The sequence below is a fragment of the Coccidioides immitis genome (genome assembly GCF_000149335.2).
Source record: "Coccidioides immitis RS genomic scaffold supercont3.3, whole genome shotgun sequence".
In the NCBI taxonomy this organism is placed as follows: Eukaryota; Fungi; Ascomycota; class Eurotiomycetes; order Onygenales; family Onygenaceae; genus Coccidioides; species Coccidioides immitis.
In genome coordinates this window covers 2,086,329-2,102,640 of record NW_004504308.1, presented here as the reverse complement: position 1 = coordinate 2,102,640, position 16,312 = coordinate 2,086,329, and the positions used below count along the sequence as shown (strand labels likewise).

The window sequence follows — 16,312 nt, the reverse complement described above, 5'->3', positions numbered from 1 at the left end:
CGAAGGGCATGTGTGACCAGTCGTCTGCAACAATCATACGATGAGTTAAATCCCCCCAAGGCTCCTCTGGTGGAACCTTGCTGCGAGAACTTAGTACCTGGCACGCAGGATCAAAACTGCACTTGATCGCGTGTGCGCCCGTTGCCTTATTATCTGGTCGCAACCTGTTCTTTGCTACGAGGCGTCAAAGTCTATTTTCTATGCCAAAATGCGTTTAAGCATTGGTGGATGCGCCACCTTCGATCTCATCCCGAGTTCTCCCAAGTACGAGTTCAGATGGTACTCTGAGGTGACCCGTTTTTCCCGGTGGAGATCAATGATCTGGATGCAAGTTTCATGTGGTTTAGGAGAGAATTAGCCTATTGGATAAAATCTCGCCAATAATATTGTTTTCTCTTCATATCTAGATCGTTTTGGCGGCTAGATAATATCAAGAACTGGCACAGCGGTTAAGCCCTGAGAAAGGCTGATAGCCGCAGGGCCAAAAAATTGTTTCAGAAGTTCATTTCTTCTATCTCAACCAGGAAAGCGACTCTAGGCCATTGTGATATCACGCCGTTCTATAGGCTTAGGATGTCTGCCGCCTGTAATCCCATTTGCCTCGCCATGATCACTGCCTGATGATACCCTTCAAGTGGCTCTCCAAAATTCGATACTCCTGTTTGATACGCCTTAATATTGGGGCACGTTTTATTTGTTGCGTTGTACAGAGTGCTCGTTCTCTCTTCCCTCCATACACTCTTCATGTGTCTCCCTCGCAAAGCACTTGGGATCGTCTCGGGAACGCCGCCTATCAGGCTGTTACGGCGCATTGGTTCGTTGAGTCTTAAGAAAAATGGATTTTTACATACAAATATCACCTGGGTCGCTACAAAATGATTTCACCCCCCTAATCCTTCACGTTGTGCATCGGTATGTCATACTTTCTAGTCAATTCCGCCGATATACAACTATACGTTGACGTCAAACTCCGTTCAACCACTAGCAATGAAGGTCGTCTACGGTAAAAAATGGATTGGCGATCAGTTCGATGGCCATGATTTCGAGTTTCCAGATGGCAGTACTTGGGAAATCAAGGAAAAGATATCAGAAGAGGCGCTCCTTTTCCCAGAACCCCGATAAAGAAGAAAGGTAGTGGTGGGCCGTCAGAGGCGCAAGCTGTATATCACTGCCGTCAGACAAAGGGAAGGACGCGGGAAAAGACGCTATTATGAAAATTCGCATGCAGTAAGTGATGTGTTCCTGGGTTCTTATGCTTTGATACACCAGCTAACGGTGGGTTGCAGGATCCCCCCGGATCCCGATATTGCTGATCCTAATCCCGAAAAGAGAGAAAGCGTTGCGCGGAACGAGGCTGGACTATGGTCTCGACGAGAGCTCAGTAGCCTGGAGTATTTGACCGACCGAGGCTGCTCCGTTACCCCTAAACTACTCGCATGGGTCGGTTGCTCTGCAAATGGAGCACCAATGGGTCCCCAACGGCTTTATCCTTATCATCGTCATGGAGAAGGTCCTCGGAGAATCTTTGGAAACCTTCCGGGATCGTCCATCCAAGGAGCAGGGAAAGATTCGCGGTGCTTTCCGCAGCTTGTTGGAGTGTCAAGCACCACCCCTCTACCGACGCAAAGTCCCGTTATGCTCATTTGTCGATTTAGGGAGCTTTACAGCTTCGGTATCGAACCAAGGGATACCCGGCTTCAGAATCTCATTTATGATCCAAAGAAGAATCGTGGTGTGTCCTTCACTCTTTTCTCCCCCGTTCCATTTCTGATAAGACCTATAACTAACAGCTAGATTCACACGCACAGCTATATAATTGATTATGAGGACGTGAATTTTCTCCAGCTAGACGATCCACTTCGCAGGGCACGGGAAGAGTTCTGCAAATGGAGTTTAACAGGCAGGGATCGACAAAAATAAGTAAGGGAAAGAAAAAAAAAAAAATCATAACGCCTTGCCCAATAGGTGGTGCGTTCGTCCACGGAGAATGATTTTACACAGGCTGGAGTTTTGGTCGCTATCCCTTTTTGGTGTCAGACTTCGAAATACTGTGGAAATGCAGTCGACAGAGGGCGAAGCCCACAGGATGACCTAGATGTGATTATGACTTTTTGTATTGCTATTGTTAGGAAATGGATTTTGTGGAATTCAACCAGTAAATCGGAACCTCGCTGCTTCGAGTCTCCCAAGTCCTTCTCTGGGCGCTACATTTCGTCGCCGATATGAATTTGTAAAATCTAGAGATCGAGTTAGATAAAACCATGGAGTCAATATAGCAATGATTATTTCCGAGACTCTCGATGCCATACCTTGAAGCAATGTTCGAATCTTCCTATGATCGCCGGTTTGTACGCGTTCTGAGAGATTCTTCATTAAGCGTTCACTTTCACCGGGTTTCAAGGTGCCTGAAGGAAGTAACTGAATGGTGCCGCCAACCCAAGTTGCGGTCTCTTGTGGTAATAATTCAAATAATGCCATCAAAACTCCCGACGCATCAGGGAAACAATCTCCAGGGAACGTGAACATCATTCCCGTCATAACGCGTTGGACAAGAAGAGACCCCTGCGAGCTTATTAGTTGCTTAACTGCTGCTCTAACCTCTGGAGGGTTAGTAAATGGTTCGCCTTCTGGGCTCGTAAATTCGGATATTGATGGCTGCTCAAATCCAAAACTCAGGACGTCGCGACAGTAATGTAGGGTTGCTGTAAGAGGGTCGACTTGTTGCAGGGTAAGCGCACTTAGTGCAGCGGAGAAGATGGGAACGGCAAGCTGTGATGTCAACGTATTTTTTGGGAAGTATCGCACAGCATCGGTTAAGAGCCGGAAAAAGTCCTCGATCACTGCAAAATTAGTTGTTAGCCACACTCCGTAATTAACAAGGTGTGGATTGCACTTACTATCGGGCAGGTGGTTTGGCGGTAAATCGTTGAGAATACGGAGGAATTGGATGACCTGTTGCTCGAAGAAATGGTATACTGCATCGCTCGTTGCCTGATCCACGTATTCAGCACCGGAAGAAAACTCCCGAACAACAGCATCGGTTGCCCATAAGAAACATCCTTCCCTGGATGCTTGGAACCCAGCCGATATACTTTGAGCTAAGTTGGGGAGTAATGGAATCATCGCATTGCGATAGGAAATAATCATGTATCTCCAGCATCGACAAACTCTTTCGAGTATGGGCGTGGACTTCGTAAAGTTCAAGACAATCGTACTGAGAACTGGAAGAATCTCCTCACAATACCGCACACCTGGATTTTGAGTACCAGGATCGACATACGGTGATACGATTTGAATAAATATGGTAATGAGTTGAAGATGGTCTGTTAAATATGGGTGTTAGTTTGAGAGGAGCAAGGTAGGTGCTCAGCAACAGGGTTTCTTACCAGCGACTGCTCTTTGGCCATCTTCGTCTTTCGCATTGTTGGCTAAGTTCATAATTCTTCTCATAATAGGATCGCAGAACAGCTTCAGAGTCTCATATATCTTTTCGATTGGCTGAACCGCTACAACGGCGGCAACGCCTTCAGTGACCTCCTCCTGACTCGACGGCTTTAAATTGTCGATCACTGACTCGTAAAACGTATGCAGCTGTGGGATATGTCCTCCCAATAACTTCTGGCAATCAGTTCCAAGGAATCTGAAGGCCAGTGCGGCAGCTTGTACAACTTCTTGAGACTTATGCTGAAATCCGGAAATAACGTAATTGAGCTGAGCCTCAAGAGTTTCGGGATGCTGCGCTGTCCATTCGGTGTATCTCCCAAGCGCCATAATAGCTTGGAAACGGACCTTTTCCTGATCAGGTATTCGGACAATAAGCGGAATAATCTGCGGAAGGACCGAACTCTCCTCGGGATCGACCATTCGTCCCATCGCCCTCATACTGAACAATGGCGCTTCCAGTTCTTGCCAGTGTGGTACGTGGTTGTGACTTGCCTGAGGCCCATATTTCGCTACCCATCCTTGAATTAGGTCATACGATTTGTTCAGGCATTCGGAAACCCCAATAACGGCGCAGCAATCTTTGAGCACATCGCCCATCGCGTGGCGGAACTCTCGAAATTTCTCCTCCTGTTCCCGGTCTCCTTCAAACAAATCTTCTTCGTCGCCGTCTGTAGCCGGAAACTCTAGGTGCTTGATCATGATGTCCACCAACTTGGAAAACACATCCGAAAGAACTATTCTTGCGTTGGCATATCTATCCAACGTCACGTACTGTTTAAGCTCGAACCAAAAGACGAAGGTGATAGAAATAGCATCACGCTCTTTATCAACAACACAACATTCCAGAACCGCTTCAACCAGGTTGCGGAATTCGTTTGGTAGACGGGCAATTAGGACTACCCAGGCTTCTGCAGCTTCAGCAAACAATCTGGTGACACCACGGAGCATTTCAGGATCCTCCGTTTCCGCTGCTTCACGGATCTTCGGCCTTAATGCGATTAACCGTGGATAGACGGTCTGTATAACGGGCATAGAATCGTCAACTTCAAGGGTGTCCCTATAAATGGCGCACATACATTCTACTGCCGCATCGAAGGATCTCTCATCCGAAAGCGCTTTTACGATGACGTCCATTAAAGGAGAGTTAGCAATTCGCGACGCAGGAATTTCGCGCATCCAGGAAGTAATGCATTCCAATAACTGTGGGTTACTTGCAGCAGTAGCTAGATAGCATCCGTTCTGTCAGCACTGGGACTGGACAGGTGACCGTATAAGGCAAAACTTACGCGAAGACTGTGAGTATTGAGTAAGGAGCGCCAGAACTTGGTCCGCGTTATCTTCCAACAGCTCCTTCGTTCTAGTGGCTAGTTCCTCTTCCTAGGTGTCATCATGATGTATTAGAGTCTAATTTCTGGTCGCAAAACAGGTGTCGTTGCTGAAGCTGGGGCTGCGCAAATGCGAGAGATAGATTGACATGGATAGTGACGCGGCCGAACATACAGTCAGGTTGATTTTGCGTCCTTCTGTAACTTCCTCGGGGAGGATTTTTAGGAATTCTAGGATGCAGTTGCTTGCTTCGTTGCCCAAAGCTGACCCAACCACTGGAAGGACGTCTTTCCAGGTGATCATTTGGATTGCCAGACTCGCCAAGCAAACACATAGCTGCGTTTGGATGGGTCGGGGACCCAATCTATAATTTGCCAGAAGCGAAAGGATGGAGGTTCTTAGAGCCGGCAATGATGATTCGGGCAACTGATCGAGGTCATATGTGATCTGTCGACTTGTTTAGCAAGGGGCCTCTGTATTGTTCCATCAAATGCGCCCACCTTCCCCTTCAAAGTAGTGGCCGCAAACAGCTTCGCCTCGGGAGCCGAGTCTGGAGCCTGGAGGATCGCATGCGTTGTTGTCCAAGCTTCCACCTAGACGTCGAGGTCTGTCAGGTCCAGTCCGAGGAGGGGCAGTCACATCATATCTCACAGATTTCTGAAAGCGCTCAAGGAATTCATGAGCATGAGTCTTTTCCTGTCGTGAAGCATTCCCTTGCATTGTAGCAAGAGCTGCAAGGACAGGTGCAAACTCCTGCACTGGTGCGGTGCTCTTCGTTGCCATGGTGGTAATTGAACCTGATGTGATGGGGGAGTAAAGGGCCGGGAGGATTCAAGGGAGCGGGGTGATCACCGACGCTGAGCAAATCAGCAGTGTATCAGAAGTGCTCATGAATGAGGGGTGTTTAGGAGAGCAAGCAAATAATGCGACAGGTATGCAGAGTATTCGAGGTTTAAAGGCTCTCTGTCGATTGTAAATGAACTTGTTGGTCCATCACTCGATGAGCCAAAGTCCAAAGCAGCTGCGCCAAAAAAAGTTCTTGATCCAGCAAACACACCAAAGACACCCGCTAGCTTCACCATCACCTCACCAAGTTCACCTTTTCCCAACCTTCACGTATAAATATTCCGGCCTGAGATTTTACCACACCCATTCCGCGGATTCCAACTCGGTTTTGGTGGATTGATACCTCATTTTCCATTCCTTTCCAGAGATCAATCATGGCCGGCCGAGGTCAGCGCGGGCCAGCGAAAACGCTCCTTCAACCGATCCACTTCATCTTCAAGCTCCTACAACAAAGATCTACAGTGTCGATATGGCTTTATGAACAGCTTGCTGTCCGGATAGAGGGGAAGATACGCGTTAGTCGTCCTGCGCCGGTCATTTACTTAAGCTAATACCCCTGAGGTCTAGGGTTTCGACGAATTTATGAACTTGGTCATTGATGACGCCGTGGAGGTTAGAGTGCCAACAAAGGATCAAGAAGAGCAAAGGAGGCAGTTGGGTATGCTACCTCTGTTACGTATTTTATCCTATCGCGAATGTCGCCCTGACAGTATTACAGGCCAGATTCTACTCAAAGGCGACAATGTTTCTCTGATACAAGCGCTGCAATAAAACTGTGTGGTTAAGGGATACGATTTGTACATTGGCGTTTGTATCGGCTATTTATTTCTCGGCGAAAGAAAATGCGAAGGAGAAGGTGAAAGAATGATTTGCGTCTATTCCCGCTTCAGTACCCGTCCGTCACCCGCGATTAGCGCGTCTACTGGGTAATCTTGTTCACCGGCTGGAACCCGTTCTGGAGGAGGAAGAATTTGCTCTTGCAGAGCCAGAGCAGCTATAGCTTGAATGAGTCGACGATATATGTAAAGAACCGGGGAGAGATACTTACCGAGATACGGTTTTCGACTTGTGCTTGTGGTATCATCTCGACATCGCATGAAGAAATGGTCATAATAGCCCTTGCCATGGCCGAGTCTTCCGAAGCTTTCATCAAATGCTAGTCCTGGCACAACAATCAAATCTAATCCAGCCTTACTTGTCTCTGTGGAAGGATGAGACAGCCCTCGAAGTCCATATCCCCCAAAGCAATTTTCTCTTGTAGCAAGTGAGCCTGCGTCCAGCGAAGGGATACCCCATTTATCTGGCTGCAGAGACTCGTAATCCTCAATTGAACGGAGTGCCAGCATCTCCATCACAGACTTCCTTCCTTGCGTAGACACAGGATCTAGTTGGTAGATATAGGGCACATACACCTGTTTACCTTGGCTAAATGCATCCCGGACGATGTCCGCCGTTTGAACCTCCCCAGAGGGCATCGCAAGATACACGCTTAATCGCTTAGCAGCCTGGTATTCTGGCAAAGATAAAAGCGCGTTCGTTATGGTAGAAGCTGGCTATGGGATCAGCATCCTATTGATGGTATGTTTTTATCAGCATGGCGCCGGCTGACATTGCTTATTGACTGACTCCCCCGAGAGGCCAGACAGGACAGTTTTAATCCTGCTTCGCAGTTCCTTCTTCGCGGCCTGCAAGCTTGCCATGGCGGTAGAGACAATTGAACGACCCGCCAAACCCCACTACTTTCATTAACTACTCAGCAGTGATATACATATGAGCAGAAACCGGAGACCTGAGATTTATTTCACTTACATGCTCCGTACTCTATGCACCGCAACCTGGCCAGAGCGAAATTTCCTCTAATCGTGTCAAGGGTTTGGTGTTGATAGAGCAACCATGTACCGGCATCAGCCGATCGATTCGACTCTACAGCCAAGGCCGAAAACTTGCTAACATCGTTATTTAACGATTTCTAGGATGGGCGCTGGGCCATGTTTTGTTGTATTACTTTTACAGTCCTTGTTTGGGAGAGGCTCCAATCCTACAGAGTCCTTTTGATCATATATATATATATATATATGGTAGCACAAGTCAAAATGCAGAATTGGCCCTGAAAACCTCCTCTAAGAGATCCTCCTTCAGTGCTCGCTGTCACCTTTACCCTTGTGGTTTGGTTCTCCGTGGCGCGCTAGTTGGTGATGACCATACTCCGTACTCCGAACATGCTAGTTAGTTAGTTAATGCTCCGTAAGGCCTAGGCTCCCTAGTTAGTTAGTGAGCGGTGCGGAAGATGATAATCAATGCTGCAGCAAGGTGCAATGGATATACTCTTACTCCGTACTCTACTCTGTATAACAAGAAAAACATCAAACTGTGAGACAGGGTGTCCTAGAGGCTAAATAATAAGAGAAGTTCCAAAAATAATAACTGCTTTGACCAACTCACCAACTCCTGATCGCCCAGTGTTGTGATGGCGCACAACCTTTTCAATGAACGCGTCACAATGAGACACCGTTTCGTCATTCCGGAATCAAGTTCTCAGAGTCCTGACTCCTGAAACCTTTTCACACCACAGGTGCACCAAGCAACTGGGCAGCGAAAATGGTTCTCATTGTTGCTCTTCTGGTCTTTTTTTGCTTTTTAACGGCTGTTCCTGCAGCTCTTGACCCAAAACTCACTGGAACCTGGGCGACAAAGTCGAGGAAGGTTGTCACCGGCCCTGTAAGTCCACACACCCTCAAGACTTCGTGACGGTCTCTGCCTCTCTGTTGGAGCTAATCGATGATTCAGGCGTTTTACGATCCCGCGGAAGATAGATTCCAGGAACCAGAAAACACAGGCATCTCTTACTCTTTCACCGAAGATGGATACTTCGAAGAAGCGTATTTCCGCGCCATTCCTAACCGTGAGCTCGCCAGTCCTTCTAGAGGGGCAAGATCTGAGAGACTCTGACAAGCTATGAAATTCTAGCAACCAAGCCCTCATGTGCCTCAGCGATGATGCAATTTCAGCATGGAAAGTACAGCGTGGAATCCAACGGCTCACTCGTTTTGACTCCATTCGCGGTCGACGGTCGTCAGCTAATTTCGAGTCCGTGCAAGAGCGAGGGCTCGATGTATTTCCGATTCAATCAGACAGAGGTTTTCAAGGTAGGCGCAACTTGTTCTACGACGAGCTTTCGAAGCGCTTGCTCTAATTGTTATCCTACAGCGATACGAGGTGCTAACTGACCCCTTCCACAACGTCAAACGCCTCAATCTTTACCAGTTTGACGGAACACCTATGAACCCGATGTTTCTGGTTTTCGATCCGCCGCAAATGCTTCCAACCGAAACCCTGAACCCAACAGCTCAAGCTAGTGCTACCGGTAGAAGTAAGGCTAAGCGGGGCCTGCCATATGGAAGCGGGATGGCCAGTTCACGCAATAAGCGTCCTTCTACGCAAGTGGGCGGACTCACAGACCCCGATAAATGGTGGTGGGCTGGTGTTATGATGACCCTCGTTGGAGGCGTCGCGTTTCTTTACTCCGAAAGCCCATGGAAAGATTGGTAAACGACATCATCCTGGATTTCTCGATACTTGGGCCTGCATCTTGGTATAGATGGGCGTTTAGGGAAGCGGAAGGAGTTATGGCATGATATCCGGAAGGAAATTTGGCTTGGGTGGACTGTCTGATGTCCTGCGGTGTTTTGCGAAGCCAATCTTGCTGGAATATATCCTTCTATTTTTCGATTGTTTGGTGCTTCGAGACAATTAAGGAATCGAATATCTGATTGATGTGCTCCTTGTGTTTACCTTTATCATATTGTGTTTCCCTGTGGCAAAATAAGGAACATGATTTCGTACCTCGTCCGGGAGGCTTATTCGAACGGAGTCGACGGTTTTTAGGAGATGTGTCTTCGTTAAATTTACAGTGTGCATATAGTACATAACAGACGCCTGAGCGCGATCTGTCAATTGTGCTATTCACGGGCTCCATGTCGATTGGTGTTGCTCCGTGCTCCATGCCTTCGATACTTCAGGCAACGCGCAAAATCATTCACCGGCCCGGAATCTCCAACAATAAATCGCGCTAATCCGGGCACTTTTTATTCTAGTTATTTATGCCGTTGAAATCGATTGGGCGGCGATTTTGGATACCACTCCTTTCTCAGCTGGCTTTCCGTTCAACGGTCCACCTGGCGCAAAAGCGGCCTTCATAATAGCCCCGATATCGACCTTCTTTCCCTCACTCCGGAGATTCTCGATCGTTTGAGTGACTGCAGATTCTATCTCTTCTATGGTCGTAGTCTGTACTTGTCCGGCGTATTCGTTAAGTACACCGATTTCTGTGTCGTTTCTCTCTTTCAAGTCGTGCCGGCCAGCGTTCACATACTCCTGGCTGGAGGATTCAAGAGAAGACGAGCGCTTGCGGATCAATGCGAGGAGTTGGAGGTCAGTCTGGATCGGCGAGGATGTTTTGGCAGCATTGTTGATCTCTGAGATCACGGCACGCAGCACATCAAGCCTGAAGACAGCTCGGATTGCAGGATTAGCTCATGATAGATTCCTTAATTGATCCATGCATATGGTTATGTATAGAGTGCGCTTAAACAACCTAACAGTATCTCTAGCCTTCATAGCCGTCTTCAAATCTGCTCTCAGCTTTGCGAGTAGAGGTGGTGAAGTAGGCGCAGTGGAATTGTATCTGCAAGTAGCTCGGAGCAGGGTTCGAGCCTGGAATCTAAGCGGTCTGAACATGGCTGATATAAGTGAGTGTACAGAGTAGTTAAGATCCCTTCAATTAAAAAGACAGTACTCTGTAATAGGGCGGGATTTGTTTCCTGTGGTGTTTTGTGAACCGAGAGCTCTTGTTGCAGCAGTCAAACTGTGTTGATGGGAAACCATTCTGGGGTCTGTGCGCAAAATTGTTTCCGTTTGAATGCTTCAACTTCTCACAGCTACCAACAAGTGAAACCGTGTGTCCCTGCCACAAAACCAACACCATTTGTGTTAAAATTAAGCCTGCAAGCTTTTAAGCTTCCATTTTATTTCTCTCTTCTCTTGTTTCGCCATTTTTAAACCTGGAGCTGCTTTCACGGGACTGAATTGCGGGGGGCACCCAGCTGGGAACTCCCAACCATGAGCTTTCCACCTCTCACACCAGCTAAACCAGTGCCAGGCACATATTTTCAGACGCCAGCGCCATCGCTTGCCAATGGAGGCCTATATCAGAATAGAATGCTATCCTCCGCGGCTGCTCGCCCTTCCTCCGCGGGAAGTACTTTGGCCCAAACAATCGGCGCCAAAGCAGTTTCGAGTACTAAAAGCAAGGCCGAGACTATGAGTCCACGAGAACGGGGAGCCCGTACGATAGACGACGCCTTAGCGCAGGATTCGCGGTATCCTGATTTAGATAGCTATCTTTCCCGTGAGTTATTCTCAAAGCCGTTGCTCGGGTCTATCGCGAGACTCTGACTTTTTTACAGAGGGATTCAGTTCACATTATGATATACCCACCTCATCACCATGGGCGCCCTTTCAGAAAATAAAAATGTACAATATTCCCGACCAGATATTTGATCAATATAATCGAGCACAAGTATCGACGAGCATGGGGCTTTTTGCGGAGTTGAATCTCGCATGGGTGACGATCGACAACGCGCTTTATCTATGGAACTACACGCATCAAAACCCCCAGTTAATTGGCTTCGAGGACCAACCGAATAGCATTAACACCGTAAAGCTTGCGCGCCCACGAAAAGGAGTATTCCTATCGTCGATAACATATGTCATCGTCATTGCGACCACGGCCGATGTCATACTCCTTGGTTTGGGGTGCGAAGGGGCCGGACAAACAAACATTGTCACGCTTTACCAAACTGGAATGTCGACGTCAATACGTGGACTCGATATTAACGTGATTGCATCCTCAGACTCGACAGGCAGGATCTTTTTCGCCGGTTCTACAGACAACGATGTCTACGAGCTCAAGTATCAGCAAGAGGAGCGCTGGTTTCAAGGGAGGTGTACAAAGGTGAACCATACGACGAAGAGCTTTGCAGCTTTTGCTCCTCAGTTCACCTTGACGCATAAGCCTCAGAATTTCGTGGAGCAGATGCTAGTTGATGATAGCAGGAATCTCCTATATACACTCTCGTCGAACTCCTCAATTCGAGTATTCCATTTAAAGCAAGATGGAACTCTCAGTCTGGCAATTACGAAAAACGCCGTTGATATCTACTCGAATATTGGCCACATAATCGGCAGCAACGAGACGCTCAACGCTCGAGTCAAGATCGTGTCGATTAGCCCTATTCCTGTCGAGGAAGCCTCAAGGTACCATCTTATGGCGACAACAGCAACAGGATACAGGATCTATCTTAGTGCTACCGGCTCCTATAGTTGGTCCGCAACGCCTAGTCCGACCAACGCACCTACCAGCATGCAAGCACAACATGTGAAAACCCCCCCTCCCGATACACCCATGCTTCAGCCTATGCAGGGCGCTTCTCCGATATCAGGACCCCAATACCAGGCGACAGCAAGCGCTCGACTCCCAATACAGTCACTGAATCCCACCCGGTCGGCCGAGCGCTATCCTCCGGGATACTTCTTCTGCTTCACTGCGAGAGATCCCCTCAATCGGGTAGATACGCTCTTTATATCAACGCCAGATTCTGGTCGACTCGCCCGCCCACAGGAGACATCCATTCCACTTAAACCAGGTGAAACTGGACTCTGGCTAACCTTGGGCAGTCGGGCTGAGGATATTGGGCTATGTACACCTGGACTCGGCGCTCAAGGGACTCCTGGCTTTGGAAACGAGCTTGCGGTTCAGTTTGATCAGCCGGCCGCCGAGATTGCGATCCTAACGAATACCGGAGTCCATGTTATCCGCCGACGAAGACTCGTTGATATTTTTGCATCTCTTATCCGCAGTTCAGGCGGCGAAGAGGGACTTGAAAACCAAGTAAAAACGCTTATTAGACTTTACGGCCGAAGCGAGGTGCTTGCAACGGCGCTGGCAGTTGCATGTGGTCAAGGTGTTGAGCTTTCACAAGACTCTCGCTTGTCGAAGATAAACGATCCCGACGTGCTAGAATTCGCACGGAAAGTTTTCATTGAGTTTGGTGGGAAACCTTCTTTGGATGAAAATGCGGTGACTGACGGGTCTGCTCTCGCAATCGATGCGGTTATACCATCACCTCGGCATGTAGGCATTGCTCTTTACACCTCGAGACTTCTGAGGTCAATCTGGAAGACTGTCATTGTGAAACAAGAGCGTACGCCGGCCGGTGGAACTTCCATTGTCCCATCCGTGAGCACATCAAAGTTGCATTCAATTCAGCGGGATCTTTCGGCGCTGCAGGAGTTCTTCCGTGTCAATAAGTCTTTCATTGAGGGCCTAAGCGGCCCCGAAGCGCTGTCACGAGCGGCTACAAAGCAAGAAGAAATTTCTTTGCAAGCAGAGCACCGTGCTCTTCACTCACTTGTTCAGTTAATCTCACACACCATTGAAGGAATATCGTTTATTCTGGTTCTTTTCGACGAACGCGTCGAAGATACCGTAGCGCTGCTGCCCGATGTGTCCAAATCGAGGTTCTTGACTCTGACATTCGAACAACTCTTTAGCAGCTCTCAAGGCCATGATGTTGCAAAGGAACTGGTCAAAGCAATTGTGAACCGCAACATTGCGAAAGGCTCAAACGTGGAAACCGTTGCAGAGGCCCTTCGGCGACGATGCGGCTCGTTCTGCAGTGCGGAAGATGTTCTAATTTTCAAGGCTCAGGAGCAGCTGAAGCGAGCGGCAGAAGCTGGTGTTAATTCTGAGTTTGGTAGAAATCTGCTGAACGAAAGTTTGAATCTGTTCATGCAGGTCTCTGAGACCTTACCAATGGATTATCTTCAATCTGCGGTTGATCAATATATTCAAAATCAATTTTATGCTGGTATGGCTCTCTAGCCGCTATGACTACGCGGGGTGCTAATTATACTAGGTGCAATCCAACTATGTTTAAGCGTCGCGGCCGATTCAGATCGAGCGAATCGTGCACAGTCATGGCTTATGGACGGTCGACCTGCTCAGGTACCGAACTCATCCAACTCGCTTTGACGTCAAAGACAATGCCTAATAACCTCTGCAGGACCCCCGCCAAGCCAGTTATGAAACGAGGAAGCAATGTTATGAACTAATCTACAATGTTATTATGGCAGTTGATGACCTTGCGAGCAAAGAACCCGAAATTGTCGATGGACAATATACTGCCGTCAACAGAAGGAAAAATGAGGCTTATGATGTTATCACGAGCTCACAAGACGAGGTCTTCCTCACGAGTCTTTATGATTGGTATCTTGAACGCGGTTGGAGCGAAAGGCTGCTGCAGATACAGACTCCGTTTGTCGCTATCTATCTCAAGAGAAAGTCAACTGAAGACATCTTCCACGCGGACTTGCTGTGGAGATACTACGGACAATCTAGTCGGTTTTACGACGCTGCTGCTGTCCAACTGCAACTCGCTCAGAGCCCATTCGCCCTTCCCTTGAGCCGACGGATTGAGTATCTTGGTCAAGCAAGTGCCAATGCCTCAACTTTTACACACGACGTCTCCCGTGCTTCTCGACAGAGATTACAGCAAGAAATTTCGGGCCTTCTCGACGTGGCGAACGTTCAGGACGATTTACTTCAGCGTCTCAAAGATGATACAAGAATAGCTGCTGAAAGAAAGGACGAGGTTCTTAAGGAAGTTGGGGGTGAAATCATGGAGCTCAGCACTGTAAGATTTCTTGTGATATTCCGATGTTGACGTCACTAATGTGATTCCGCAGCTATTCAACATCTACGCTGACCCTGGTGGTTATTATGACATCTGTCTACAAATAATGTACCTTGCTAATTACAGAAACACTTCCGATATCAAAGCGGCGTGGGAGAACTTGATTAAGGATGTTCATGATGAAGCATCAGAGAAGGGCACGCCTCTCCCATACGAAGCGGTCATTGAGAAAGTCCGCTCCCTTGCCCATCGTTTGAGGATGTCAGAAATCACATTCCCCGTCCCAATTCTATTGCCAATGCTTGAGAGATACGTTCTCGAACGCCAACTTGGCGTAGGACCCCAAACATGGGTAATTGATCTATTCCTCGATCTCCAGGTTGCGCATGAAACGCTCTATACAATATTGGAGTCGATGTTCTACAATGATGAGGTGCCATTCCAGGGCCGCAACCGTATGTATATTGGCAATGATCTTGTTTACCTTATCTCGCGATGGTATCAAGAAACAGTTAGAATTGGTGGCGGTGTTTTTGGTAGTGACGTGCTCGCAAGTCGTGTCTCCGAGTTGTTACTGTTGGTGCAGCAAAGCGGAGGAGACAGGGAGATTGCAGAAGTTTGCAGGGACTTGCGAATGAGGATTGAACAATCATTACGATAAGGCCCCCGTGCGTTGGCGGTTTATTTAATGAGGGTTTCCTTGTACCTTTATATGATTCTTTTTCTTTCGTTCCTCCCTGTTTACGCAACTATCTAGCCCTGAGTGCCCTTTTCTATGTTCGTTCCTGCTAGACATATTCCTTTTTTTTTTTCTCCTAACGAACCTTCAGCCTTCTCATTTACTATTTCTCCTTTCAATTTTATGCCATCTTTATGCGGTTGGGAATGTTGTTTACAATGGCGCTGAACTGTCTGGCTCTAGGACGAGGTCAAATGGCTCTGTTTACGTACAGGATAAGACTGAAAATTCGAATGCCGCACATTCGAGACGTTTATGATGCGTCTGGATAAAACAGGGTCTACATAAGGTTAAGGACTAACCATAAGATTCTAGACTGTTAGATTCCTATAAATGATTGCCTCATTAACAAGGCGAGCTCATTGATCATTATATAAGTATTCCTAGTAAAGTCGCTAATCTTTCAATGAGCCGTTTGTCGACAGCCACACTATTTTCCCCGGGTAGAGGGAGCTCCAGACGGCGGTGGATAACATACGGATCACCCCACATGTTATATTTATCTAGATTGATTATTGGTTACCGTTGTTTTCCACTTCTGAAGGGCCCTGGTTTCTAGATCATATTGGATGTCATGAGCAATGGTTCCAGGCCGCGTTTTGGGACTCGCAGAGCCTATCGGCCAGCGTAAGACGCGAAGGCCTACGCCAAAGGCGCTAATCAACCCGAGGCAATACTCGGATAAGTGTGAGTTTTCAGGGCATAACCCAAGCAAAAGCAGTGCTACCCTAAGGTATTCCGGAGTCAACCCACAGCCAAATATCTGATCATCCTAACGCTGGGAATGTGGTTATTGTATCCCACTAGCCGCTCTAATTAGAGAAGAAAGCTTCCCCCCGGTTTGATTGGTGACCTTGATACTCCGTAGAACGGCCAGATATATCTAGGCTGGAAACAATCGTTCCTGGACTTGGCCAATTGGTCAAAGAGCTCGCAGACCACCCAATGGCGCGTGGGTCTCTTGCTATTCTCACAGGCATTCTGAATATTTTCCGAGACATGGGGAGGAGAAGATAAATCCGTACTCATCGTAATTTGTGCTCCGTGCTCTTTCTAGAATCCGGAGCAGAAAGCCGTTTCAAGCATCCGGGACATTGGAGATAACAAAGTCAAGACCTCCAACGTTGAGGCTTGATTAGTCTGTTAACTAGTTAACTAGTTAGTTAGCCGCTTGGCAGCGCTTGGCAACGTGCGGAAGAAACGG

The 16,312-nt window shown here is 47.8% G+C and overlaps 7 protein-coding genes across 7 annotated transcripts; 4 read left to right on the top strand and 3 right to left on the bottom strand.

The window, feature by feature from the left end:
- Positions 1 to 617: 617 nt before the first annotated feature.
- CIMG_08164 (uncharacterized protein) lies at positions 618 to 1,816 on the top strand (the record flags this gene model as incomplete). The annotated part of the gene is made up of 4 exons (XM_001241000.2): positions 618 to 912; positions 986 to 1,227; positions 1,287 to 1,732; positions 1,809 to 1,816. Exons 2-4 carry the CDS (start codon positions 1,211 to 1,213, stop codon positions 1,814 to 1,816), a joined length of 471 nt encoding a protein of 156 aa, XP_001241001.2. The 5' UTR covers positions 618 to 912; positions 986 to 1,210.
- Positions 1,739 to 5,728, bottom strand: CIMG_08165 (mRNA transport regulator). The gene is made up of 8 exons (XM_001241001.2): positions 5,422 to 5,728; positions 5,271 to 5,363; positions 4,945 to 5,217; positions 4,731 to 4,821; positions 3,387 to 4,667; positions 2,898 to 3,323; positions 2,310 to 2,840; positions 1,739 to 2,237 (listed from the first exon to the last, which is right to left on the bottom strand). The coding sequence occupies exons 1-8, from the start codon at positions 5,551 to 5,553 to the stop codon at positions 2,149 to 2,151; spliced, it is 2,916 nt and encodes a 971-aa protein (XP_001241002.1). The 5' UTR covers positions 5,554 to 5,728; the 3' UTR covers positions 1,739 to 2,148.
- A 189-nt stretch (positions 5,729 to 5,917) lies between these two features.
- CIMG_08166 (LSM domain-containing protein) lies at positions 5,918 to 6,974 on the top strand. Its single transcript, XM_001241002.2, has 3 exons — positions 5,918 to 6,131; positions 6,184 to 6,274; positions 6,335 to 6,974. Exons 1-3 carry the CDS (start codon positions 5,991 to 5,993, stop codon positions 6,385 to 6,387), a joined length of 285 nt encoding a protein of 94 aa, XP_001241003.2. The 5' UTR covers positions 5,918 to 5,990; the 3' UTR covers positions 6,388 to 6,974.
- On the bottom strand, positions 6,438 to 7,494 carry CIMG_08167 (5-formyltetrahydrofolate cyclo-ligase). The gene is made up of 4 exons (XM_001241003.2): positions 7,426 to 7,494; positions 7,226 to 7,352; positions 6,665 to 7,165; positions 6,438 to 6,610 (listed from the first exon to the last, which is right to left on the bottom strand). Exons 2-4 carry the CDS (start codon positions 7,314 to 7,316, stop codon positions 6,492 to 6,494), a joined length of 711 nt encoding a protein of 236 aa, XP_001241004.2. The 5' UTR covers positions 7,317 to 7,352; positions 7,426 to 7,494; the 3' UTR covers positions 6,438 to 6,491.
- Positions 7,495 to 8,017: 523 nt separating this feature from the next.
- On the top strand, positions 8,018 to 10,101 carry CIMG_08168 (protein ROT1). Its single transcript, XM_001241004.2, has 4 exons — positions 8,018 to 8,334; positions 8,404 to 8,518; positions 8,584 to 8,762; positions 8,824 to 10,101. The coding sequence occupies exons 1-4, from the start codon at positions 8,215 to 8,217 to the stop codon at positions 9,163 to 9,165; spliced, it is 756 nt and encodes a 251-aa protein (XP_001241005.1). The 5' UTR covers positions 8,018 to 8,214; the 3' UTR covers positions 9,166 to 10,101.
- Positions 8,929 to 10,456, bottom strand: CIMG_08169 (uncharacterized protein). The gene is made up of 2 exons (XM_001241005.2): positions 10,211 to 10,456; positions 8,929 to 10,120 (listed from the first exon to the last, which is right to left on the bottom strand). The coding sequence occupies exons 1-2, from the start codon at positions 10,351 to 10,353 to the stop codon at positions 9,715 to 9,717; spliced, it is 549 nt and encodes a 182-aa protein (XP_001241006.1). The 5' UTR covers positions 10,354 to 10,456; the 3' UTR covers positions 8,929 to 9,714.
- Positions 10,457 to 10,602: 146 nt separating this feature from the next.
- CIMG_08170 (non-repetitive nucleoporin) lies at positions 10,603 to 16,269 on the top strand. The gene is made up of 5 exons (XM_001241006.2): positions 10,603 to 11,023; positions 11,082 to 13,544; positions 13,593 to 13,681; positions 13,740 to 14,369; positions 14,422 to 16,269. Exons 1-5 carry the CDS (start codon positions 10,735 to 10,737, stop codon positions 15,028 to 15,030), a joined length of 4,080 nt encoding a protein of 1,359 aa, XP_001241007.2. The 5' UTR covers positions 10,603 to 10,734; the 3' UTR covers positions 15,031 to 16,269.
- Positions 16,270 to 16,312: the final 43 nt, after the last annotated feature.